Here is a 25,990-nt window from a genome sequence, read left to right as displayed (position 1 = left end):
CTAAATTCAAATTATGCACTAGACAACAGTAAAATGCTGCCTGAAAAAAAATTAATAACACCCTGGAAAAAGCAAACACTCATAGGGAATGCAAGAATAAGCAAAGCATGTGAACTGTAATCAGAAAAAAAACATGGTTACCTTAACGGTTTTAAACTCATTATTCAGAAATCAGTAAGTGATTTTGCCTGAAAAGTTCAAGACATGGCTACAGGACCAGGAAGGGACCTCTTTCAATGTCCATTGCTTATATCCTTTCAAAATGTATGCAGTTTGGTTTAAAAACGACCACATCCCCAAACACAGAGCCGCATTTTATAAGCTAAAATAATTACAAAGTTGAAAACGATCATATTAAACGTTTCCACTCTACCCATCAACCAGGTATTGCAGTCCCTTTAGGAATGGCGCACTTACCCACCCTGGGAAAACAATGTTGTTCAAAGAAAGAAGATAAAAAGAAAGTAGCGCTTTCACTGGCAAACTCTGTAAAGTGGTGCTAATGTGTGTGGGTGTAAATAACAGTCTGGCCTGTCTGCTGTCCACTCTGTATTGCTTTATTTAGGTATTTAACTATTTTTTCTCTCCATTCCGAGGTTTTTCTTTTCAATAGAAAACGGTCAGAAAATTAGGACATTTACAGCCAAAGTGTTTGAAGTAACCGAGAAGGAGACTCAGGAAGGTTTCCAAAGGTAGTTTATTCCATCAGAGAGAACAGCTTATACATCCACTCAGGTCAATCCCCCAACTGCCTCTGCCACACAAGTCACCATGGAACCTAGAACGCTCTTAGAGCAATAACACTCTAAACCAGAGCGAGGACAAGAATAGACTGAACACTACACACCTTCCCCCTTTGAAAAAAAAAACAAGTAAGTACAAACATTTAAAATCTAACAAAATCATTCAATTTGACAGGTGGTCTGGTGATACGAGAACTTTTCCTTTGAGCACTTGGGACAGCCACCTCTTCAACAAGTTGATTCTCAACAAGACCATCACTAAATGTGACAGCAGTACCTTGAGATAAAAGAGGGCCACCTATGGTGTCAGTGCTCAAAGATGGTATCACCACCTCTGAACCCAAGTTAGAATTATCCATGACATCCAGAAAATTATGACCATCATCATTTCCATTAGCAAGCAAAGATTTTTCTTTTGAAGGTACAAGGGATTTACAACAAATATCCTTGGGTCTAAAAATGGATATACGTCTGAAATTCCAAATTTTACCCCCTCGTACCCTGACAGCTTTGCTGAATACTTCAATACCCTCCACTGGATCAGACCATTTTGACCATTTTTTGTCTACACCACCCAATTTAACACGAACTAGGTCACCAGCTTTGATTTTACAATTCACAAAACAGTTGTTACTTTTACTTTTTTGCATTTTATCTTGATATCGTTGAACTCGCTCCCTGACCACCTTAAGATCTAAAGTAGAATCATGAATATTATTTTTTTGCATCCAGCATGGCACCAGTTTAGAACAAGGTTTTCTCCCTCTGAGCATTTCAAACGGAGAACAACCCGTAACTGAATTGGGAGACATACGATAAGTATGTAAAGTGGCTCGTAATGCTTTCCTCCAATCAATCTTACTTTTGATAGCTAACTGTATGGATTCTTTCACCACTCTATTAAAACGTTCAACTTGACCATTAGCCATAGGATTATAATTAGAGACCCTTTTATGAGTAATACCACATTTGTTTAAAAACGTTTCAAACTCATCACTAATGAATTGTGGTCCATTGTCTGAAACCAGCTCAGAAGGAATACCCTCTTGAGAAAAAATGGAATACCCTCTTGAGAAAAAATGTTATCTAAAAATTCTATAATGTGGTTGGAAGTTACTTTATCAACTACTTTAACCTCTGGCCATTTTGAAAAGTAGTCAACTAAAACTACTGCAAACACATGTTTATCAGAAGGAAAATTCAAAGGCCCAATAATATCAATTCCTAATTTCCTCCAGGGACCTTGTGAGTATTCGATAGGAGTGATCCCCATAGTTAGTGGTTTGGCAGATTTGTCACTTTTTGCACATTGTATACACTCTCTGACCCATCTGTCCACCATACTATCCATACTAGGCCACCAATAAAATTCTCTCAAACGGCGTTTAGTGGAAGACATACCCAAATGTCCTTCATGTGATAGATTAACTAACTGTTCTATAATTCCCCTGGGTGGGACAATTTTATCGCCCCTGATCACAAACCCATGTATTGACATGAGTTCGTCTCTTATTTTCCAAAAAGAGCTCACTTCGCCCCTCAGTTTTCTCTCCTCAGGCCATTTGCTCTGTAAATGTTTTACAACATCTTGTAAAATGTCATCCTCAGACATTGCCTTTACCCACATCTCCTCCGAGATGGCATCTGAACTCACACTGTTTTGAACATCCTCCATAGTATAGGCTATATCACACTCCTCAGGACTATCAATAACATTGGTATTCTCATGTAAAGGCAAGCGAGACATGCAATCAGCATGAACGTTCATACGACCAGGAATATACACCACTGAGCATTGGTATTCTTGTAATTTAGCAGCTAACCTGGCTAGCCGAGCTGTAAGAGATCTTCCCCCACCAGCTGTTAACATGTTAATAAGTGGTTTGTGATCCGTCCTTAATTGAAACTTTGTACCCCATAAAAATTGTCTAAAGTGTTGAGCAGCCCACGTGCATGCAAGTAACTCTTTTTTGATAGTTGAATAATTAAATTCTGCCCCTTTTAAAGTTCTCGAAGCATAGGACACCACATACTCTTCTCCAAAACCCCTCTGCAAGAGTACCGCACCCAGACCCGTATTGCTTGCATCTACTGCTACTATACACTCTCCTCCAATCGTGAAGGGTCTTAAAAACGGGGCAACACTAATTTCTTTTTTCAATGCTTCAAATGCTAATTTTTGCTCCTCACTCCAGACAAATTTTGTGTTCTTCTTTAATAAATTACGTAAAGGGAATACCTTAGAAGCATAATTCTCTACAAACTTGCTATAAAATTCAGTTAAGCCCAAGAACGATAATAATTGTTCTTTAGTCGTAGGAGCAGGAGCTTTTACAATACTGGCTACATGATCTAGTTTTGGTTTGATGCCCTCACGTGAAATTTCATGACCTAAATATTCTACACTATCTTTTCTGAATTTACATTTAGAGAACTTAAGGGTTAAACCTTTGGTTTCTATACTACCCAAAACCTTTTTTAGGTTGCAATCATGATCCTCATAATCTTTCCCAAAGATTAAAATATCATCCTGGAATGCTATAGCACCCGGACAACCTTCTAATACTTCTTTCATAAGTCTCTGAAAGACAGAAGCTGCACTAGCCAGTCCAAATGGCATACGCTTAAATTGAAACATGCCTTCCGGTGTAACAAAAGCAGTTAAACATTTAGATTGTTCATGCAGGATGATTTGATGGTATGCACTAGCTAAGTCTAGCGTGGAAAATACCCTAGCCCCAGACAACGTAGAAATTAGTTCATGTATGTTAGGTAATGGGTGTCTATCGATCCAAATCTCTTTGTTTAAGCTTCGGAGATCGACACACAACCTAAGCTCCCCGTTGCTTTTAAGTGAAATGACCACCGGAGAAACCCATGGGGAGGATTCTATCGGTTCAATAATGTTTTTAGAAACTAAATCTTTCAGCATGTCTTTCAACCTGTTACGGTACGCTAGAGGAACATTACGAACTTTATGTCTTACAGGGATGGCGGAGTCTTTGAGGATAATTTTATGTTTGAAGTTTGCATATTCCCCAAGCTCGTTACTAAAAACCCTAGGAAACATTGCTTTTATATTTGCAACGAAATCTTCACTTTGTGTGAAAACACTGTAAACGGGAGGTGAAGCGTTTGGATTCAACTTTATACCCAATTCTTGTTGATGAGGCCAGCCCAGTATAGCCACCCCTTTAGTGGCTACATACAATTTACCTCTAATTTTTTTTTCTTTGAAAATCAAATCCGTCCACAAATACCCTTCCAAATCAATCTTATGCCCCGAGTAACTGCCAGGTTTAATATCCGGAGGCAATAATTTCCTATCCACCCACAGTTCCATGAATAGGTCTTTACCAATAATAGAATACCAGGCACATGAGTCTATCATCATGTCAACTTCTTTCCCATCCACAAGTATGGAACCTATTGGAAAACCTTTACAGTTATTTTCAGACACACAGGAAATGCAGTTAAATTCATTAAACTCTGTTGAAATTTCATCTTCTTCACAAGTGACACAGTTGACTTTTTGTAATGATCTGCACATCTTCCCAAAATGGCCTGGCTTTTTGCACTTGATGCACACTTTACTCCATGCTGGGCATCCTTTGTAATTACCAACATGCTCAAAACTACCGCATCTATAGCAGATTACAGGATTTCTGCGGTTACCAAATTTATTGTCTTTGAAGCTCGTGTCTCTTTTAATAAATGAAGGAGTTCTCTTTGGAGTAAACTGAGGCTTTACAAGAGAAACTTCTGCTACTGGATCTTGTACTTTGACGACTTGAGGTTGACCCCTAATCTCGCTTACAAACTTTTCAGACTGTTCAATGCCTTTGGCAATATTGACTACTGCATTCAAGGAAGATTCAGTGCCTAGCCACAGTCTTTCTTGTATTTTTTTACTTTTTGTTTTCATCATTATTTGATCTCTAAGTACTTGTTCGTAGTTAATAGTGTCGAACGCACAGGAACCAGCCAGAGAACGTAAAGCAGACACATAGTTTTCTATCGATTCATCCTCTTTTTGAGCACGAGAGTAAAACTTGAATCTTTCCATCACTATATTTATTTTTTTCCAAATCTGGTACTCATTTTTTTAATAGCTACTTCAAACACATTTATGCCTTCAGTACTTTCGAGAGGAGGTAAGTTGTCGAATTCTTTAATCCCTTGACCGCCCAAGCAATGCCTCAACAGGTCTAATTTCCTTTTTGGAGAGCAATCTTCCTCTTCTAACACTTCTACGTAGGCTAAGAACATGGGATACCATAAATCCCATTCCATTTTTGGTTCACCTGCAGTTGGCAAAAAATGTGGTGGGGCTGAAATATTTGACATTTTGGCACTATCCCACAAAACAGTAAAAAAAAAAAAAAATAACTGGAAGAAGGGAAAAAAAAAAATATGAGACCTTCTTAAATATAGCACAGTTGAAAATATCAATAAAGATGCTTTGCCTGGGATTCTGAGCTAAAAAAAAAAACTTGCTTGCAGTGACACAATCCCAACCCAAGATGTCTCCTGTTAAATACAGCTATTTGTAAACAAAACGAGTCTTTTAAACCAATTAGAAAGAGAGAGCGTATCTCGTGTAGTCACACCTCTCACCGCGTGACATCATCATGCTCCCAACATGCTTTGCGTATTGAGCGTAACGCGTTGGACTTCCGATTATTCCCCGCAAGATGGAACGCTGGAGCCGGAGCTCTAAACGAACGTTGGTGAGTGTTTTTTTCCTAATAAAATTATTTCGCCCGTTATGGCCGCACTAGAGCGTTAGCGTTGGCGGTGCACTAAAACGTTAGCATTAGCAGTGCCATAATGTCAAAGAAACACAACATTTATCTTCAGAAACTGCCGCGGGCGCAATCAGAACGCGTACATGAACTTGCAACAGCCGCTGGCACAATCAGAGCGCAAAGAACATTTTCCCATACTTTAAAGTATTACTCATCGCCTTATTCTTTTTAAACAACTGAACAAGCGACACGGATCAATCCCACAGCCGCTGGTGCAATCATGAGCACGACATTCATAAAACGGCCGCTGGTGCACACACGCACTGATACTGATACTGATACCTTTACGGGGTTTCTTTGACAAGTGAGCGCTGTCCTCTTCTGACTCCCAGTCGTCGCCAATATGAAGTAACCGAGAAGGAGACTCAGGAAGGTTTCCAAAGGTAGTTTATTCCATCAGAGAGAACAGCTTATACATCCACTCAGTTCAATCCCCCAACTGCCTCTGCCACACAAGTCACCATGGAACCTAGAACGCTCTTAGAGCAATAACACTCTAAACCAGAGCGAGGACAAGAATAGACTGAACACTACACAGTTCAGCCTTTTTTGGATCAATTTCACAGGGGAACAAATAAAGAAAAGGAGAGGCAAGAGAGAGTACCTTAAGAGCTGCCTCTTGAAATCAGCACGTAAGCAGGAGCGAGACAGAGACAGAAAGAGATGGAGGAATAAAGAGAGGAGGGCAGCCGCCAGAGGCAGATCAGGAGTAGTAGACACGGTCCTTGCCATGAAGGAAAAGAGACAGCGTTTATTTTTCCTCCGTTTTCTGCCCTTCCCAGAACGGCTGAGCCTTCCTGCAGCATAACAAAAGGCAGAGGGCGGGGGCCTCTGACTCCAGTAAGGTCAAGTGCAGGGCCATTAGGTAGCGCTTTCGCGTGCTAATGGCCCTGCGATAACAGAAGGGAGAGAGGAAATTCTTTTGTCCCCTCGTCCCCCCCTCCCTTGTCCCCCGTGTCCCCCCACTCCAAAATCTGGGGGGGATATATCCCCCGCGCCCCCCACACTTCCTACGCCCATGCACACATCCCAAGAATTTACTGTAATGTTTAAAATGCTCGAAAGAGGTAAGTCTGGTAGCCCAGTGTTTCCAGGTTACTTAAAGCATTCGACTGAACAGATAAAGGCATCGTTCACACTCAGTGTGACTTCATTCACCATGCTCTGCGTACGGGCTCTGAAAACAGAGGCACGAATTGGCTCAAAATTATACATTGTGAAAAGTAACACAAGAGTGGATGCCAACATTTCAGAGGAGCAAAGTGCGTACCTCCCCCCCCCCCACGTTTGTGGCAGCCCGGGCTGAAACAGCTTACACACAGCCGCCCCCGAGCACTTCACAGGTCTTTAAAAGACCATTCGCTTGTTAATGGGGCTTTGTTGGTTGTTCACCCCTTCTAGAGCCCCTGCATCGCCACTTCGACTTTTGCTGGAAGAATTAGCACGTTACACAATACTGCCCTGTCAGCTGAAACCCAGAGGCATCGGGTCTTTGCTTGCAGGAATCGGGAGGCGGGAGACTAGCGCGGCAACATTTACTTGTATTTTACCGTTTATAAATATAAATACAGACAAAGGAAATATCGATTTCCGTCTCTATTTCTATGTATAAATCCGTAAATATGGAAAACCGGGAGCCCTAAATATAATGTAAAAAATATCGACAACCAAAAGATCGAGAAGGTAAGTGCAAATACATGCCTATAGATTTTCTATTCTTAACTTCTCCGTACCTTGACAATATATATATTGTATATGAAGTAATATAGAGTCAAACTTTACTTACCTATAGAAACTTCCCTTTACGATACTTTTGTCCTCAATATTCTTGACATATTTTCTCCCATGATATTTCTGGTTCCGATATTCTGTATAAACACCGGGGCCACATGTATCATGCATTTTACCGGTCACAAACTGCGCATTTTCAGAATTGGGCCGTTTGTGACCAGTAAAATGCATTGTTTAGTAACATGTTACTGAATCACAATTTGGAATTGCAAATACATACCGATTCGGTATGAGGAAGGGTCATATTTAGGGCATCCTTTCCTAATCCCGAATTGCAACAGTTGTAAGAATGTTTTGCACCTGAAATGCAGTCACAAAACATTCGCAATTTACCACCTTCTTCAAGTAGGTGCTAACCCATTCGCACACGGGAAGTGGTCCCCAAGGGACCCCTTTCCCCTTTGTGAATGTTCGTAAAAATGTTTTTTAAGAGCAGAACTGCCTGCTCTTGAAAAATGAAAAGTAACTTTTCATTTTTCTTTTTTAAATGCAACCTGTTTTCCTTTAAGGGTAACGGGCTGCATTTAAAAAAAATTATTGCTTTATTTAAAAGCAATCACAGACATGGGTCACAAATTGTGACCTGCCTCAATAATATTAATGAAGTAGGTCGATGTGTGCCCATTAGGAAATGCTAAATGAAACTCATGGAGTTTCATACATTCAAATAGCAATTTCCTGATTGTGATTTGCAGAGAACCGCAATTACGCGATCGCTATTTGAAATAATGACACATGTGGCCCCAGATGTTTTGGAGATCACATTGCACTGGCCAGGTTTTTAACAGTAAAGCTAATGGTCCACAGTGGGAATTTTTAAAGCTGTCCAAATGCATCCCCCCAAATTGGGTACGATGGCTGGTACTCTTACAGATAATTCTGAATACAATTAGTAAGCGGGGTGGCGGGGGAGAGAGAAAATAAAACAAAATTTGCTTGCATACGCCTCTACTCTGTCTTGTTCAGCTTCCTTCTTCTTGCAGTCCCGGCAGCCGGAATTACCCGGCTCCCGGGCTCCCCTGAGCCAATCACAACGCTGTAATGTAGTGTTGTGATTTGTCTGAGCGCCATGGATCAGTGCTCAATCAGGGACAGGGAGGCTTTGCATGTTGTAATGCAGCCTGGTTGGGAACATGCAACGTGTGCAGGACTGTTTGGTCGGCCCAAGAGCGGTCACGTGCACTTAGGGAGTGTGCAAACCACTCCTCCCCCAGTGCCATCATCCCCGCCCGCCCTAACCCAGCCCTGCAGCGACAACAAATACAATGATAATAACGTTATTATATTTGCTGTTCTGCACTGAGAGCAGTGGGGTGACGCTCCTCCGCCTTAGGGCCTCTGGCTATCATCAGTGCACCACATCCAGTGGCAGTGGGGTCTAAAAGTGTGAGGGTTCAACATTAACCTAGATATCTGTTCTTTTCTTTCATAAAGGGGGTATTTTTCTGCTTGCTTTAGGGTCCATGGTCCACGTGCTATGCCATGTCATTTCAGGGAGGTGCTAGGGTAGTTGGAAGAAAGTTACGATAGTAGAAGCTGCCCTTCTGGGGCTTGGCCCACATTGGCTCGCTAACACTCTGTTTCCTCTCTCCAGTTAGCGCCTTGGAATGCTATGTTTGTAATTTTGGAGGTGACTGCACAGAAGCAAACAAGACATGCGATCAGAATGAGACCTCGTGCATAGCCGCGGTGACACAACAAATCTCAGGTGGGTTACAGGCTGCACCACTATCTTTAATGGGAAAATGAAGTTTAACGCGCCAAGCAAATGGTCCCTTTCTCCCCAATCCACAAGGTGTTCCACATTCAAGTCAAACTTTCTGATGGCTGGTTGTTCCCAACTGTATTTTTATTGTGTTCTCCTGTAATGCATCATTCCTATAGTGCTTTCATGCCTCTTGTCGAAATTTAAAAGAGCTATGTGGATAAAGGGTCAGTGGTTCTTTTTTTTTAACACTTTATTTATATTTTTTTGCAACAAAGTGAACAAGGAATCGAGAATATTGTACCTCACACAGCGGGGGTGGTACATCAGCTGGATACAAAGGAGGCTGCAGCAGATAAAATAGCTGGAAATGTTAAAAAAAAGAGAAAAACACACACCTCAGAGGGGGCACAAGCATGTTCTAATAGGGTTCCATAGCAGAACTCCAATCTATGTGACTTTTCCTGTCCTTGTAAATATGGCCCCTTTACATGCAGCACTTTGCGTGAAACGGTCGTTCCATGGGTGTTGCTGTGCGTGTTCCCACTCAACACCCATGGAACCAGACACATTTCCAGATTTATGAGAAATCGTAAGTTAGGAAATGTGTGTGAATGATACACCTCCCCAGGGGAGGCTTAGGGAGACGCAACGAGGAGAAATGTTCTCCTCGTTTTGTTTTCCTGTTTCTATGCGTGCTGCATTCTGCAGCACACATAGAAAGAGGAAATCACCTCTAATGATTGTTTTTGTTCAGGAAGGGTTTTCTTCCTGCACATAAACAATAATTGAAACAATGCCCTTTTTCAACTTCTATGTGTGCTAATGCAGTACACATAGAAGTTGAAAAACGGCATTTCAGATTGTTTTTGTGCAGGATGGGAACCCTTCCTGAACAAATACAGTCTCCCCATGACGCAGGCATCCTTGCACATGGTGCAAGGGTGCCAGCGCCGGCGCATGGCAGCAGTTAGTGCCTCAACACAGGGGAAGCACAGAGATGCAACATATTGTTCCAAATATGTCCCATCCCTATGCTTTGAAAGTGACTCTGAGTCACTTTCATTGTAAATCTGCCCCCTAGTGTCATCTACATGAGAAAGCACGTGCCTATTTGAAAACTGGTCACCAATCATATGGAGATCGTTTTGTGTCAATGTACTCTGGACCACTTTTTCGAGTGTCAGGGGCAGCCACAGATTCTGTGAACGGGGAAGTGCAGGAGAATACATGAAATCGCAGCCCAATCCCGACTGAGTTTCCTCCAGGCCCAGCATGTGGTAGACAGCGTCTTAATGTCTGAGGGGTCTAGTTTGAGGCCTTGTGGCAATAGAGACGCCAGGAGGGTAACTCCTCCTAAATCACGCTCTGGTTCAGCTTAGGGTAAGAAAACTGGCTCTTTGCTACCAGGAAATATGTCTGGAAGTTGGGGACTGCAAACCCTTTCCAGTTGTAGGGTAGGCCACGTGCGTCCCAGTTGACAAGTGTGTCCCAGTTGATCAGGGGTCTGCAACCAGCCCTAATCAATTTCAGAAGTAAACTACGCAAAGCAAAGAAAAAAAGAATGCATCAAAGGTATAGGTATGTTTAAAAACAAAAACAAAAAGCGGCGGAGAACAACCATTTTGATAATGGCCATGGATAGAGTGAGCTGAATCCATTGATCAATCTGGATTGGGAGTCAGCCCACGTTGGGACCGTAGTTGAGGTGAATCACCTGCTTCTTTTGACTTAGCGGGGTTATTCACAAATATTTGGTGGCGTCTTCGCACTATTTAAGACGGTATTTACAGGGTGTGGGCTTAGTGCTTCCGTGAGAGGTAATAATTCTGATTTCACCCAGTTAACATACAAACTGGAGAGACAACCAAATCTGATGATTTCTGGCACCAATGGTACAAGGTTGTCCGAGGGATGTCGAATAAATATTAATATATCTCCATAAACATAGAAAGATGCAATGGACCAGGTATAAAATGGAGACCGCGGTGCATGTGTTTTTCTTGGAGATGGCGCACTAGGGGGTCCATGGCTATAATGAACTTGAGGGGTGACATAGGGCAGGCCAGCCTAGTACCTCTGGTGATAATGAAAGGCTCGGAGATAGAGCCATTCACCCGTAAGCGGGCAACTGGATTGGAATACAGAAGCTTGATCAGGGAAACTAAACCCTGAGCAACCCCAGCTTCTGCAACGTTGCATGGAGAAAAAGCCACTACAAAGAGTCAAAGGCCTTCTCCGCATCAAGATGGGTAATAGCGGCAGGTACGTCTGGGGAGACTCTGTTTAGGACCGAGGTCACCGTGTGTAAGTTGAGGGAGGTAGACCTATGGGGACAAATCTGGTTTGGAGGGGTGAGATGATTTGGTCCATCAGTAAGGACAACCTGTTAGCAACCACCTTGGCAAGGATTTTATGGTCAAAATTAATTAATAAGAGCGGCACAAAGAGGAACAGATATGCAGGCTCTTACCGGTTTTGCACAGTAGGGTAATCACTGCTTCTCATAATGGGGGGTGGGAAAATTCCCATTGTCGATGGCCCCAGCGTACATGTCCATCAAGTGAGGGACAAGGAGATTCTTATATGCCTTGTAAAAGGTACCTGTAAGGCCTTCAAGGCCAGGGGCCTTGGAGCTACCAAGAGAATCAATTGCCTGAACAATCTCCTCACTTGAGAAGGGTACGCGCAGAAATTGGCGCTGTTCTTGGGTAACCCAGACCATAGCTATTTCATCCAGGTATGTTCGCAGCGAGGTTTCATCAGAATCCAACCGTGAGGTATAGAGTTGTGCATAGCGCGAGAGCAATACATGGGTGATGTCCTCGTTAGCAGGAGCCGGGCCAGAGTGCATCCTGGGCGTTTGCCCTCACCATATATGTGGGCTGCATAGTATTTACCTAGAAAGGCTGTCTCCCTTTTAGCTAGGTCATGAAATTCGAAAATTTGATTGGAGCGCCTGTGTGGGGGAGTTGACCCAGGGGTTAGGTAATTGGCCTTGTCAGTGTCAGTGTGTTTGGCCTATATACACGCCAAACTGCTATGTATGTCCCAGAGGACTCCAGCATGTTTAGAAATGCACTTTACCCATATAAACGCCTTGAAGGCGTCCCATAATGTGGCCTGGCTCTGAACAGAACCTGAGTTGAGCTTAAAATATTCGAGAATGGAATTGTGGAGTTCAGATCGGAAAACAACATCTAGTAGTGCGGTACCAGGGGATGGAAACTACCGATTTAACTGGGACATGACCTGATAGTGTGTGAGATATGAGCTGTACATCTTTGAGCCACGGAGCGGCTCTTGTGTATATGTGTCAGTAATGAAGCGGCATCCAGACTGTGTGAGGGCTGAATAAAATGTGTATCCAGGCGAGGTAGAAAGGATGCGCAAAGCACTTGGTTTACCACCGGTGTGGATGTTGGTGGTGTGCAGCGAGGGGTCAAGAATCAGACAAATCAAATTAGTTAACAATTTGCCGGACCCGATGCTAACACTTAGACAAAAATGGTCCCTGGACTTGGGAGACTTCGACGATGCGGAATGGCAGGAGGCACTGTCGTCCCCACGTGAAGTTGCCATACCTTCACAGTTAAGGCTAGTGCAACTCAAGGTACTTCATCGCATATATTACACCAGACTGACCCTCCACAAAATAGGGATGGCTCCACATCAGCTCTGCCTGAGAAATTGTGGAGAGGAGGGCACTTTCTATCACACCATCTGGCAATGCCCGCAAGTTGCAGCTTACTGGGTTAAGATAATGAGAACTGTATCCCAAACAGTGGAGATATCACTGGTACCGGACCCAAAACGATGTCTGCTAAACGTGTGGGAACCGAATGATCTTACCCACCCAGCGCAGGATTGGGTGACGGTATTAGCTAAACGCAATATTGCCAAAATGTGGGGTTCAGGGGAGTCACCTACACTCTGGGACCGGTACAAAGACATGGAAGAGGTCATGGTGGCGGAGAAGGCGGTATTTGTACACCGCAGATGTCCACAAAAATGGGGAAAAGTGTGGGGAGCGTGAAACAAATTTAGAGGTTATATCTGTGAACCACCTGCACTGGAGACGGAAGACATATCCGAATAGGGGAGGGGAGGATGGAGTGGAAATAACAGAATGTCAGCAGAGATGTTTATGCTGCAACAGGTATTGTTGATGTATGCAATGTCACCGAAGGTTGAGACAATGATTACTGCCTTATATGTACGCCATGTGATTATATTATGCCCTGAATTTTGTGATAATAAAAAAGAGTTTAAAAAGAATCAGACAAATCCCCCCAGAAGGGTGGACAAGTCATGAAAAAGGAAGAGTCATCTACTTTGGGGGCACAGATGCTCAGCAGGACAAACTGATGCCCCACCACTGTGCCAGCCATGAGGACATAGCAGCCATAATTGTCAGCAAAAGTGACATAATAATGGAAGGGAAAATGTTTACGGAGGAGTATGCATACCTCATGGAAGAACATACTATAACTTGCAAAATATCTGGGGTCCCCAGGAGGCTGCAAACGCAGGGGATGATTGAGGAGGGAGGTGGATTTCTTGCAAGAAAGGGATGTTTAAACCATGGCTAGTGAGATATGATAATATCTGTTTGCCCTTACTGGGATTGTTAAGGCCACGGATATTCCAAGTCATAAACGTGAACTCTGCCAGCTGGACCATACCTCTAGGTATCTTTATGTGAGGAGCAGTCATAGATGCTGATTATGTGCTTATGGCAAAGGGTGGTCTCATCTAACTAGCTAAGGATACAAAAAGAAAACAATACCCATGTAAATCAACAAAACCCTTCCCCCACCCACACCAGGCATTAAAGACCCAACAAATTCCAACAATACCCCAAAAGATACCAGAAAACCCAATGTTTTTACTGTGGTATACACCTTGGAGGGTGGGTAATGCTGCGGTAGATGGAGCCCCAATACCTGGTGATTATACATAACATTTGGTTACAATAGAGAGGGTCACTCAAGATGTCTGGAAGAAGAAACATTACCAGGAGTGCACACAGGTGAATTGTAGAGGTAGTGGGGCAATCAGGGGGAATTTCAGTCTGGCAAGAAAAGGTCAGCACTGGTAGAGGTGTGGCAGATTCTGTGAACGGGGAAGTGCAGGAGAATACATGAAATCGCAGCCCAATCCCGACTGAGTTTCCTCCAGGCCCAGCATGTGGTAGACAGCGTCTTAATGTCTGAGGGGTCTAGTTTGAGGCCTTGTGGCAATAGAGACGCTAAATCACGCTCTGGTTCAGCTTAGGGTAAGAAAACGGGTTCTTTGCTACCAGGAAATATGTCTGGAAGTTGGGGACTGCAAACCCTTTCCAGTTGTAGGGTAGGACAAGTGTGTCCCAGTTGATCAGGGGTCTGCGACCAGCCCTAATCAATTTCAGAAGTAAACTACGCAATGCAAAGAAAAAAGAATGCATCAAAGGTATAGGTATGTTTAAAAACAAAAACAAAAAGCGGCGGAGAACAACCATTTTGATAATGGCCATGGATAGAGTGAGCTGAATCCATTGATCAATCTGGATAGGGAGTCAGCCCATGGTGGGACCGTAGTTGAGGTGAATCACCTGTTTTTTTTCACTTAGCGGGGTTATTCCCAAATATTTGGTGGAGTCTTCGCACCATTTAAGACGGTATTTACAGGGTGTGGGCTTAGTGCTTCCGTGAGAGGGAATAATTCTGATTTCACCCAGTTAACATACAAACTGGAGAGACATCTGGCCCCAATGGTACAAGGTTGTCCGAGGGATGTCGAATAAATATTAATATATCTCCATCAACATAGAAAGAAGCAATGGACCAGGTTTAAAATGGAGACCGCGGTGCATGTGTTTTTCTTGGAGATGGCGCACTAGGGGGTCCATGGCTATAATGAATTTGAGGGGTGACATAGGGCAGGCCAGCCTAGTACCTCTGGTGATAATGAAAGGCTCGGAGATAGAGCCATTCACCCGTAAGCGGGCAACTGGATTGGAATACAGAAGCTTGATCAGGGAAACTAAACCCTGAGCAACCCCAGCTTCTGCAATGTTGCATGGAGAAAAAGCCACTGCAAAGAGTCAAAGGCCTTCTCCGCATCAAGATGGGTAATAGCGGCAGGTACGTCTGGGGAGACTCTGTTTAGGACCGAGGTCACCGTGTGTAAGTTGAGGGAGGTAGACCTATGGGGACAAATCTGGTTTGGAGGGGTGAGATGATTTGGTCCATCAGTAAGGACAACCTGTTAGCAACCACCTTGGCAAGGATTTTATGGTCAAAATTAATTAATAAGAGCGGCACAAAGAGGAACAGATATGCAGGCTCTTACCGGTTTTGCACAGTAGGGTAATCACTGCTTCTCATAATGGGGGGTGGGAAAATTCCCTTTGTCGATGGCCCCAGCGTACATGTCCATCAAGTGAGGGACAAGGAGATTCTTATATGCCTTGTAAAAGGTACCTGTAAGGCCTTCAAGGCCAGGGGCCTTGGAGCTACCAAGAGAATCACTTGCCTGAACAATCTCCTCACTTGAGAAGGGTACGCGCAGAAATTGGCGCTGTTCTTGGGTAACCCAGACCATAGCTATTTCATCCAGGTATGTTCGCAGCGAGGTTTCATCAGAATCCAACCGTGAGGTATAGAGTTGTGCATAGCGCGAGAGCAATACATGGGTGATGTCCTCGTTAGCAGGAGCCGGGCCAGAGTGCATCCTGGGCGTTTGCCCTCACCATATATGTGGGCTGCATAGTATTTACCTAGAAAGGCTGTCTCCCTTTTAGCTAGGTCATGAAATTCGAAAATTTGATTGGAGCGCCTGTGTGGGGGAGTTGACCCGGGGGATAGGCAATTGGCCTTGTCAGTGTCAGTGTGTTTGGCCTATATATACGCCAAACTGCTATGTATGTCCCAGAGGACCCCAGCATGTTTAGAAATGCACTTTTCCCATATAAACGCCTTGAAGGCGTCCCATAATGTGGCCTGGCTCTGAACAGAACCTGAGTTGAGCTTAAAATATTCGAGAATGGAGTTGTGGAGTTCAGATCGGAAAACAACATCTAGTAGTGCGGTACCAGGGGATGCAAACTACCGATTTAACTGGGACATGACCTGATAGTGTGTGAGATATGAGCTGTACATCTTTGAGCCACGGAGCGGCTCTTGTGTATATGTGTCAGTAATGAAGCGGCATCCAGACTGTGTGAGGGCTGAATAAAATGTGTATCCAGGCGAGGTAGAAAGGATGCGCAAAGCACTTGTTTACCACCGGTGTGGATGTTGGTGGTGTGCAGCGAGGGGTCAAGAATCAGACAAATCAAATTAGTTAACAATTTGCCGGACCCGATGCTAACACTTAGACAAAAATGGTCCCTGGACTTGGGAGACTTCGACGATGCGGAATGGCAGGAGGCACTGTCGTCCCCACGTGAAGTTGCCAGACCTTCACAGTTAAGGCTAGTGCAACTCAAGGTACTTCATCGCATATATTACACCAGACTGACCCTCCACAAAATAGGGATGGCTCCACATCAGCTCTGCCTGAGAAATTGTGGAGAGGAGGGCACTTTCTATCACACCATCTGGCAATGCCCGCAAGTTGCAGCTTACTGGGTTAAGATAATGAGAACTGTATCCCAAACAGTGGAGATATCACTGGTACCGGACCCAAAACGATGTCTGCTAAACGTGTGGGAACCGAATGATCTTACCCACCCAGCGCAGGATTGGGTGACGGTATTAGCTAAACGCAATATTGCCAAAATGTGGGGTTCAGGGGAGTCACCTACACTCTGGGACTGGTACAAAGACATGGAAGAGGTCATGGTGGCGGAGAAGGCGGTATTTGTACACCGCAGATGTCCACAAAAATGGGGAAAAGTGTGGGGAGCGTGGAACAAATTTAGAGGTTATATCTGTGAACCACCTGCACTGGAGACGGAAGACATATCCGAATAGGGGAGGGGAGGATGGAGTGGAAATAACAGAATGTCAGCAGAGATGTTTATGCTGCAACAGGTATTGTTGATGTATGCAATGTCACCGAAGGATGAGACAATGATTACTGCCTTATATGTACGCCATGTGATTATATTATGCCCTGAATTTTGTGATAATAAAAAAGAGTTTAAAAAAAAAAAAAAGAATCAGACAAATCCCCCCAGAAGGGTGGACAAGTCATGAAAAAGGAAGAGTCATCTACTTTGGGGGCACAGATGCTCAGCAGGACAAACTGATGCCCCACCACTGTGCCAGCCATGAGGACATAGCAGCCATAATTGTCAGCAAAAGTGACATAATGATGGAAGGGAAAATGTTTACGGAAGAGTATGCATACCTCATGGAAGAACATACTATAACTTGCAAAATATCTGGGGTCCCCAGGAGGCTGCAAACGCAGGGGATGATTGAGGAGGGAGGTGGATTTCTTGCAAGAAAGGGATGTTTAAACCATGGCTAGTGAGATATGATAATATCTGTTTGCCCTTACTGGGATTGTTAAGGCCACGGATATTCCAAGTCATAAACGTGAACTCTGCCAGCTGGACCCTACCTCTAGGTATCGTTACGTGAGGAGCAGTCATAGATGCTGATTATGTGCTTATGGCAAAGGGTGGTCTCATCTAACTAGCTAAGGATACAAAAAGAAAACAATACCCATGTAAATCAACAACACCCTTCCCCCACCCACACCAGGCATTAAAGACCCAACAAATCCCAACAATACCCAAAAAGATACCAGAAAACCCAATGTTTTTACTGTGGTATACACCTTGGAGGGTGGGTAATGCTGCGGTAGATGGAGCCCCAATACCTGGTGATTATACATAACATTTTGGTTACAATAGAGAGGGTCACTCAAGATGTCTGGAAGAAGAAACATTACCAGGAGTGCACACAGGTGAATTGTAGAGGTAGTGGGGCAATCAGGGGGAATTTCAGTCTGGCAGGAAAAGGTCAGCACTGGCAGAGGTGTGGAGGTCAGAGGTGATTGCTCTCGGCTGGTGTGGGGGTTTTATTGGGGTCCAGCTGTTTGTAGATGGTCAGTGCCTCTGCTGGAGTGCCAACGAAGCGGTCCCTGCCATTCACCACCACCCGAAGCCTTGCTGGATACAGCATGCCATATTTAAACCCCAATTAACGGGGCAGGACTTTAGCATCATTAAACCTGTGCCACGCATCCTGCACAGCGAGTGTGAAGTCACGGTAAAAGGAAATAGTGGTGCCCTGGTATTGCAGAGGACCCTGCTTCTGGGACAGATGTAACACAGTATCATGGTCCCTGTAATTAAGTAAGCGATCAGCAACTGGGTGTGGGGGAGCACCCGGTGGGGGACAGAGACCCAGTGAAAGGGGCCTCATAGGAGTCAGGCACTGTACTCACAGGTCCTGACTCTCCTCGCTGACAATTGTCACTGCACAAGAGGCCGTAATCCTGTCCAACCCGCAGAATCATGTACACTGGAGGGTGGGGGGATTGGTGTGTGTCCTAACACCAACGGGCCACAGAGAGTCCCCGGGGCATGTAGGTGTTGCGGTAGTGCTGGTTTCAGTCCCCGCTCCGCCACGGCTTGTGCTGATTAAGCGAAGGGACGTGCACCAGCAATCTCTCCTACCGGAAGCACCCTAAACCTCTGGTCAGCATTCCAGGCTTCGCTGCCTCCGTTTCCAGCTCACTTCCTTTTAGTTAAAAGGAGGGGTCCAGAGCGGACGCGTGCAGCGGTGCGCCAAAAGCAAACCCTTCTGCGCCCGTTCGCGCCTGGTCTCCGCCGGACCGCCGGACACCCTGGCTGTTTTCCTATTTCGCCTTCCTGTCCCTTTCCCCTCCAACAGAGTTAACCGTTCATCATCTTCCTTCAGACATGGCTATTATACAGTAAACTAGCTGGGAGCTTCATTTGCTCAACAGATCTACCTCCTCAGTGAAGTCCATAACCTCTCCCTGGGTGGCCGAGATCACCGTAGGACGCTCACCCACTCCCCCCAGGGACTGACCCCTTCCCAAAGCTTGCCCAACCATCCCCCCTAATGATCTTCCTCTTGTCCCCTGTAATCCCCTAACAGGGGTTTACTATAATGTCCTATCTGTCCCCAGACACGCCCTTGAAATTTGGGCTCTGTTAGACTCTGAGAAACCTGACATCTTCTTTGTCACAGAGACATGGCTCCGCGAGTCCTCCCTCCCTGGCATTGCCACCGCCTTCCCACCTGATTACCAACTGACCCAATTGGACAGACACAGTAAGAGAGGTGGTGGATTAGCCATAGCTTTGAGAGCCAGTGCTAAATTCAGCATAATCGACACCCTCCTCTCGGACTGGGGAGAACTCTGCATCGTCAAACTCAACTGTTTTAATAAAGGATCATGGAGAGGTTCCTTACTCTATCGCCCTCCGGGTAACAAAGCCCACTTTTCCAGTAACCTTTTCCAGAGACCATCGCACCCCATGTCATGGCTGCTGGCAATTTTCTCTTATTAGGAGATTTCATCCACCATATTGACCTCCCTCACAATACCTATACCAACACTCTTGTTTCAAGCCTAAGTACATTAGGTCTTAAACAGATGATAGTGGGTCCTACACACTCAACAGGCCATACACTTGACCTCTTATTTACTAATTCGCCCTATATTGAGGTCGAGCCCCCAAGTCCAGTTCTCTGGTCTGACCACTATATATTAAAATGTCATATTCAGGCAACCTTCACCTTAGAAAATACATATAGAGAACCCACACTGAGCAGATCATGAGACAAAGTCAATTTGACCACCTTCTCTCTCCATGTTTCTACCCCTCCCATAGCCGATACCGACAACCCCAATGTAGTAGCTGAGTTATTCGAGGCAGAAATCAGTCGGACTTTAGATAAAATTTGCCCGAAAAAAAAGTTAATCGCCGCCATAAAATATCACCCTGGTTTACCGCCGACCTAAAATCTGACAAATTAGCCACAAGGAAGGCAGAACGCAGGTGGAGACACTCGAAAACCACCGCTGACAGACAGCTCTACAAATCAACTCACAGGCACTATGTCGATCACATAGCAAAGGCCGAAAAAACCTTCCAGGGGGATAGAATTAGTCAGGCATCCAATTCCCACAAAGAACTGTAGAAAATATTAAAAGAATTCACTAGCCCAAGCTCCTGTCAGCCAGTGCAGCTGATATCGCAAGAGTTGGTAGATACCCTGTCTGTCTTTTTTGTGGACAAAATTAATAACATACACAGTCTCTTCTCCCCCTCAAGTGACAATAAACAATATCAGGGGCAGGACAGCAAAAATCCTTTGATTTTCACCTCCCTCAACGAATTCATGCAATTCATCCATGAGGATGTCAGAATCGCTCTCGGTAAGGTCAAATCAGGATCTCCCACTGACACAGTTTCAGCGCACATTTTGTTCAGAATCGGGCCTGCCCTTCTCCCAGGTCTAACCAAACTCCTCAACCTATCTTTACTGCACTCAACCGTTCCAACTAGATGGAAAGAGGACATGGTTAGACCCATACTAAAGAAGCCCACTTTAGATCCTGACCAGCCTAGTAACTACCGACCCATCTCCCTCCTCCCTCTCTTCGGGAGGGTCTTAGAGTCATTAGTCAATAATCAACTGACCACCTACATTGAGAGTAATCATCTGCTGGACCCCTCACAATCAGGGTTTCGGGCTTCACACAGCACCGAAACAGCCCTGCTGGAAATAGTCGATAACATCAGACTCTCTCTCGATGCCAGACAATCCGCCAGCTTGGTCCTTCTCGACCTGTCGGCTGCCTTTAACACCATCTTCCACAGCACTCTCCTGAATCGTCTGTGGGAGATGGGTGTCGCGGGCCTCGCTCTGAACTGGCTCAGGAGTTATCTGACAGATTGTTCTTCCAAAGTTCGGTTGGGCTCATTTACCTCCAGCAGCCAACTTTTAGACAAGGGTGTCCCCCAGGGCTCCATCTTGAGCCCCACATTCTTCAGCTTTTACGTGGCCCCATTAGCCAGTGTGATAAAAAAACACAGCTTTGATACAGTATCGGACACCGACGATACGCAGTTACTAATCACACTCGGTCCTGAATCCACCGACACTAAACACCGGTTCAGGGAGTGTATGTTGGACATACACCACTGGATGCTAAGCAACCACCTGCAACCTAACGCTAGCAAAACCGAAATTATTCTCTTCGGTAAAGCACAAACTCTGTGCTCAAGTGACTGGTGGCCTCCTAACCTGAGCATTTGTCCCTCTCCCAAATCCACAGTTCATAACCTAGGAGTACAGATTGATAATCAGCTTTCCATGTCTAACCACGTTAATCATGTAGCCAGCATCTGTTATGGACTAATGCGCAGCCTTCGCAAGATTTTTGAGTGGGTCCCACTGTCATCTGGCATGCCACTGGTGCAAGGACTTATCATAAGCCGGCTGAATTATGGCAATGCCCTTCTGGCCTCCATTAACAAAGAGCACCTAACAAAACTCCAGGTCCTTCAAAATACGGTGGCCAGACTGGTATTAAATTTGCCACCCCAATCCTCCTCAGCTCCCAGTTTGAGAGCTCTAAAGTGGCTCCTTGTCAGAAAATGTATAATTTTCAAAATCAACTGTTTAGTTCATGAAACACTTAATGGGCATGGTCCTCACTACCTTGCTAATAAATTAAAAAGATATCTTCCTACCAGAACCCTCCGATCCACTAATAAACATCTTCTCAGCATTCCCAAGATTCGTACCGCCAGGAATGGCGGGAGATCCTTCTCGTGTCTCGCTCCAACATTGTGGAACGCTCTTCCTCTTCACCTTCGAACTGAGACAAACCACAGAAAGTTTTGCGAGTCTTTCAAAACCTGACTCTCTCATTCTCAGTCAGGCTCTTTCCCTTGCCCTTCTGGTTTCTTGTTGCAGGCTAGCGCTTTGAGACCTTCGGGTGATATACACGCTCAATAAATATTTACACATAACATAACAGGCCCCATATGTAATGGGCGCTGCATGCGCAGGGGTCTTCAGCGTTCCCCTGGAGCCAGGCCACAATGTTGTGGTTACTAGGCCAGATGGGCAAGCAGGCAGTGGGGCCCAACGTGGGTGACGAACGGGCCAGACAAGATCCTCGACTCACGGCCGCAGAGGCCCCGAGCCCGCCGCCAGGGTCCACAGGAGACTGATGTCCCGGCAGGTGTCACAGTCAAGGCTGGGAGAGCCAAAGCAGACCCGTGGGCGCAGATGAAGGGAGGGGCACAGATGAAGGACTCAATGAGGCTCTATAGTCTCTAGCCTAATGGTCACCTTTGTCCCCTGTTGCAGCGGGGCCTCCGAGGCAAGGCTGGGCTTCTCCTACTCACCCCCACGTTTCAGCTCCGTGGCGATGCATGGGGACAGTAGCCAACATCAATCAGCTCCGCTCGCGAAGGAGCGTGGGCATCTAGTCTCTATGGTGGGGAAGGATCGCTTGGATTGCAGTAACCAAAAGTAAAAGGGGCTGTTGGAGCCGGAGCTTCACTGCAATGCAGCCATTTTGGTCGACGCCATGGCCATGCCCCCAAGGGTCAGTGGTTCTGATTTTACGGTGCATGGATGAGAGATTGGTGTTGCTAGTGGTGTCCTCTTTTAGAGTTGAGTATTGGTGTCTTGGGTGATACCCTGAAAAGGTGCACTAGCGTATGACTGCAGATTCCAGCTCTTGTGGAAAGTAAGGATAGGTAGAGGCAAAAGTAGAAAAGTAGGCTTTCCTGGACCGTGCTGTGAAAAATCCACTGAACTCCTCCCTTTGTGGACATCCACGAACGTAGTTTCTAGCATTTGTAGAGGCAGCAAAACTTGGCAATAAATAAATTAGGAGAAAAACACATTCCAACATGACTTATTTGCAATTCCAATATGGTATCAACAGTAACACACAATGGACAATGGATAAGACATCCTAATCAGTCCCCTGACATCTTCAGCTGTACCATAATACTGAAGGCTCAGTTAACACTTCCTCTTCTTTGCCTGTGAGTGCAGTTTAGAAATTGAAAAAATTACAATAACACACTAATGAAGATTAAGCACCTCTAGATATGAGGTAATAGAGGAAAGCCCCAAGGAGAAAGCCAATATCATAAAGAGGAAGAGGTCAGGAAATAGCAACCACAAGACTAGCGACAGCTTAAATTGCACCAGAAACAGAATTATTGAGAGAGGGTTTTTTGAGGGATAAGATAATCTTCCCCTATGTATCTTTATAGGAACCTCCTGTCACAATATTGGGGAGATTTCACATTCTATTACAATTATGAGAAGATTACTGCCTGTTAACAATAGTGTGAGAAACTTGAGTTATTGGTTTCACATAAAATGCCTTGAAGAAAGGTTTGAAAAGACCAGTCATGGTGTCCTACTGGTGACCCAAGACCATAACCAACCCCTTGCCCCCCCTCCCCCAAAAATACAGAAATATCAATTCCTTCACTCATCACCCATTTAACCAATCTGGCAAGAGAGGAAGCAAAAGCTGGCATGCAAGGATTCCTAAATATGATAAGGGGCCTGATTTATCAAGGCTTTTTTCGTTCGCAAACGGGCCGATTCACAGAATCGGCCCGTTTGCGAACGCAAAAAGGCATTTTGCTACATACGTAACTTTTTGCATTCGCAAATAGGCAATCACAATTTTTTGAGATTACCTTAATTGCAAATGCATTTAGAGAATCGCAATTTGCGATTCCTCAAATGCAATGGATGTAGAATTTTGGGTTTCCTACATACATTGCATTTGGCATTCTAAAATAGTGAATCGGTAAAATTTGCTTTTTTAGAATCGCAAAAGCATTGCTTGATACATCTGGCCCTAACTGAACATTGGTCCTAAATAAAGATGAATACCTGGGTTTAGTGGATACCTTCAAATGAATGGAGAATAATGTCCTGCAAACGAGGAAACGTTGTCCCACTTGCTCACCTTGACAAGAATGTGACCCCCAGAATTAGCAGGCCTCTAGGCGTTAATGATTCTGTAATTCCTTCCATCAAGAAACAATGAACACAAGAAAATTAACCACCTCTCCTGGAGAGCGACAGTAGGATACATTTGTCTCTCCATTCCCCAACTTACCCAGAATGACCAAGCACATATGTAAGGTTATCTGCCTGATGGTGCCCAAGAGCTCTTGATGACTGACAAACCTTCCTGCAAAGGTCCTAGCACGCACCAATATCCCCTGAGAGCCTTCAGGCCATGAGCTGTAGATGATCCTGTAAGACAAGCTCCTGAGAATTCCACATGCTATCGGAAAGAAGTTGGGGAACAGAGGAAGTAGTCTTGGGAAATCTACTGACTATTCCAAGAGTTGAAGATAACACACCAGAGCTGGCTAAAGAGGGGTCCCCAACACTAAGATCACTGAATCCCTCCTCATCTGAACTAACATTTTGAGAATCACAGTGAAAGGGAGAAACATGTACCCTCGGAGAGGTGAGCATGTTTGAAGGAACACAATTAACTGCTTGTTCTTCAGGATCTGGTGACTGTAATTTAATCTATTAGACAACATATCCAGCCAGAGGAGACCCCCAAAGTGAATTCAGAAATGTAAGGATCCAGACCCCAGTTGCGTTTGTCCTGTAGGAGTCTGGAACCCCAATTCACTGTAGTATTCACTAAACCTGGGATATACTCTGCTTGAACCATGATCCATCTTTCTGAGCAATAATGCCAAAGCTCCCTAACTAGGTCCTATCACCCATTGGACCAGGTACCCCTTAACTTGTTGCCCTACCTGACAGTGGAAACATTGTCCATAGACAGCAACACACAACAAATACTTTGTCCTGCACTCATCTCTTTTACTGTAAACGAACCTGCAAGCAGCTGTAAGTAAATGATATGATGGTTTGTTTTGTCTAGAGACCGCTTGCCTCCTGTTAAGCCACCCGTGCATTACACTCCCTCATCCTAACCAGCTGTAATCTGACACTAATATGATATCTGGACCAGGGCAAAATAGATCTTCCATTCCAGGCCTCCACGTGTGAGCCACCAAACCAATGCTGCCATTGCGTCTACCAAGAGGGAGAACTAAGGCAGAGTAAAGGAGCCCTTTTATGACCTGAAGAGCTTCCATGTGCTGCAAAGCCCGATAATGCAAAGATTTCCAGAATGGATGCAGATGAAAGACTTACAATCCTGGCACACCTACACAGGGAAAACTAGACCACCTTCAACAGTGATCAAATCTCCATCTTTATCACCTTGACTTTCATATTTGGAAGAAAAAGTGAAGCTTTTGCAGAAACAAATCCTAGAAATTGAATTGTCCGAGTTGAGACTAATATCGATTGCTTCTAGTTGATTAAATCCCAACTCCTGTAACAGAGATACCACCATCCTTACTTGAGCCTTTAACAAGGCATTGTTGTGGCACATTGCCAACAGTACCACTAAACAAATGCCCAGGGATCTCAGGATTTGTCAACCAAGACTTTAGGAGTTTTATAAATCACCATGGTGCTGACAGGCTAAAGAGGGGGTCGTAAACTGAAACCTCTTACTCCTCCAAGAAAACTGAAGGAAAAGCCTGCAAGATTGATGATCTGAGACTGATGCCTTTGCGTAAATTATATCTACCTTCACCTTGCAACCCCCTTGAGGAAGGGAATCCCTCAAACAACGAACACCTGCCTTTTTGAAGTATCTATATACAACAAAACCATTCAATATTTATAAATTGATTACCGGGTGAAAAAGTGCCCCCTTTCCTGGAAGAGGTTGCTCACAAAACCCTACGAATTCGCATGACCTCTTCTATTGCCCCTTTCAAAAGCAAACCCCAATTCTGTTGTCTTACCAATTTCTTCTATAATTTTAGAAATATCATCAGAAGGAGAGGAGATATCTAAAAAGCAGTGAAATAAACTCTGTCTTGTACACTTGAACAGTCTGCAGCGAGGGAGCTGAAGCAATGGTTTTCC

General features: G+C 44.7%; 1 protein-coding gene across 1 annotated transcript in view; it reads left to right on the top strand.

Annotated features, from left to right (window-relative positions):
* Positions 1-25,990, top strand: part of LOC146808922 (urokinase plasminogen activator surface receptor-like) — a 371,935-nt gene that overhangs the window by 51,933 nt on the left and 294,012 nt on the right. The window contains exon 2 of the mRNA XM_085615725.1: positions 8,937-9,050. Coding sequence (XP_085471851.1) covers positions 8,937-9,050 — 114 coding nt within the window. The remainder of the gene's footprint in view (positions 1-8,936; positions 9,051-25,990) is intronic.

The sequence above is a fragment of the Triturus cristatus genome, chromosome 7 (genome assembly GCF_964204655.1).
Source record: "Triturus cristatus chromosome 7, aTriCri1.1, whole genome shotgun sequence".
Classification (NCBI taxonomy): domain Eukaryota; kingdom Metazoa; phylum Chordata; class Amphibia; order Caudata; family Salamandridae; genus Triturus; species Triturus cristatus.
Note: the sequence above shows the minus strand (reverse complement) of the source record. Positions and strands in the feature narration are given on the sequence as shown.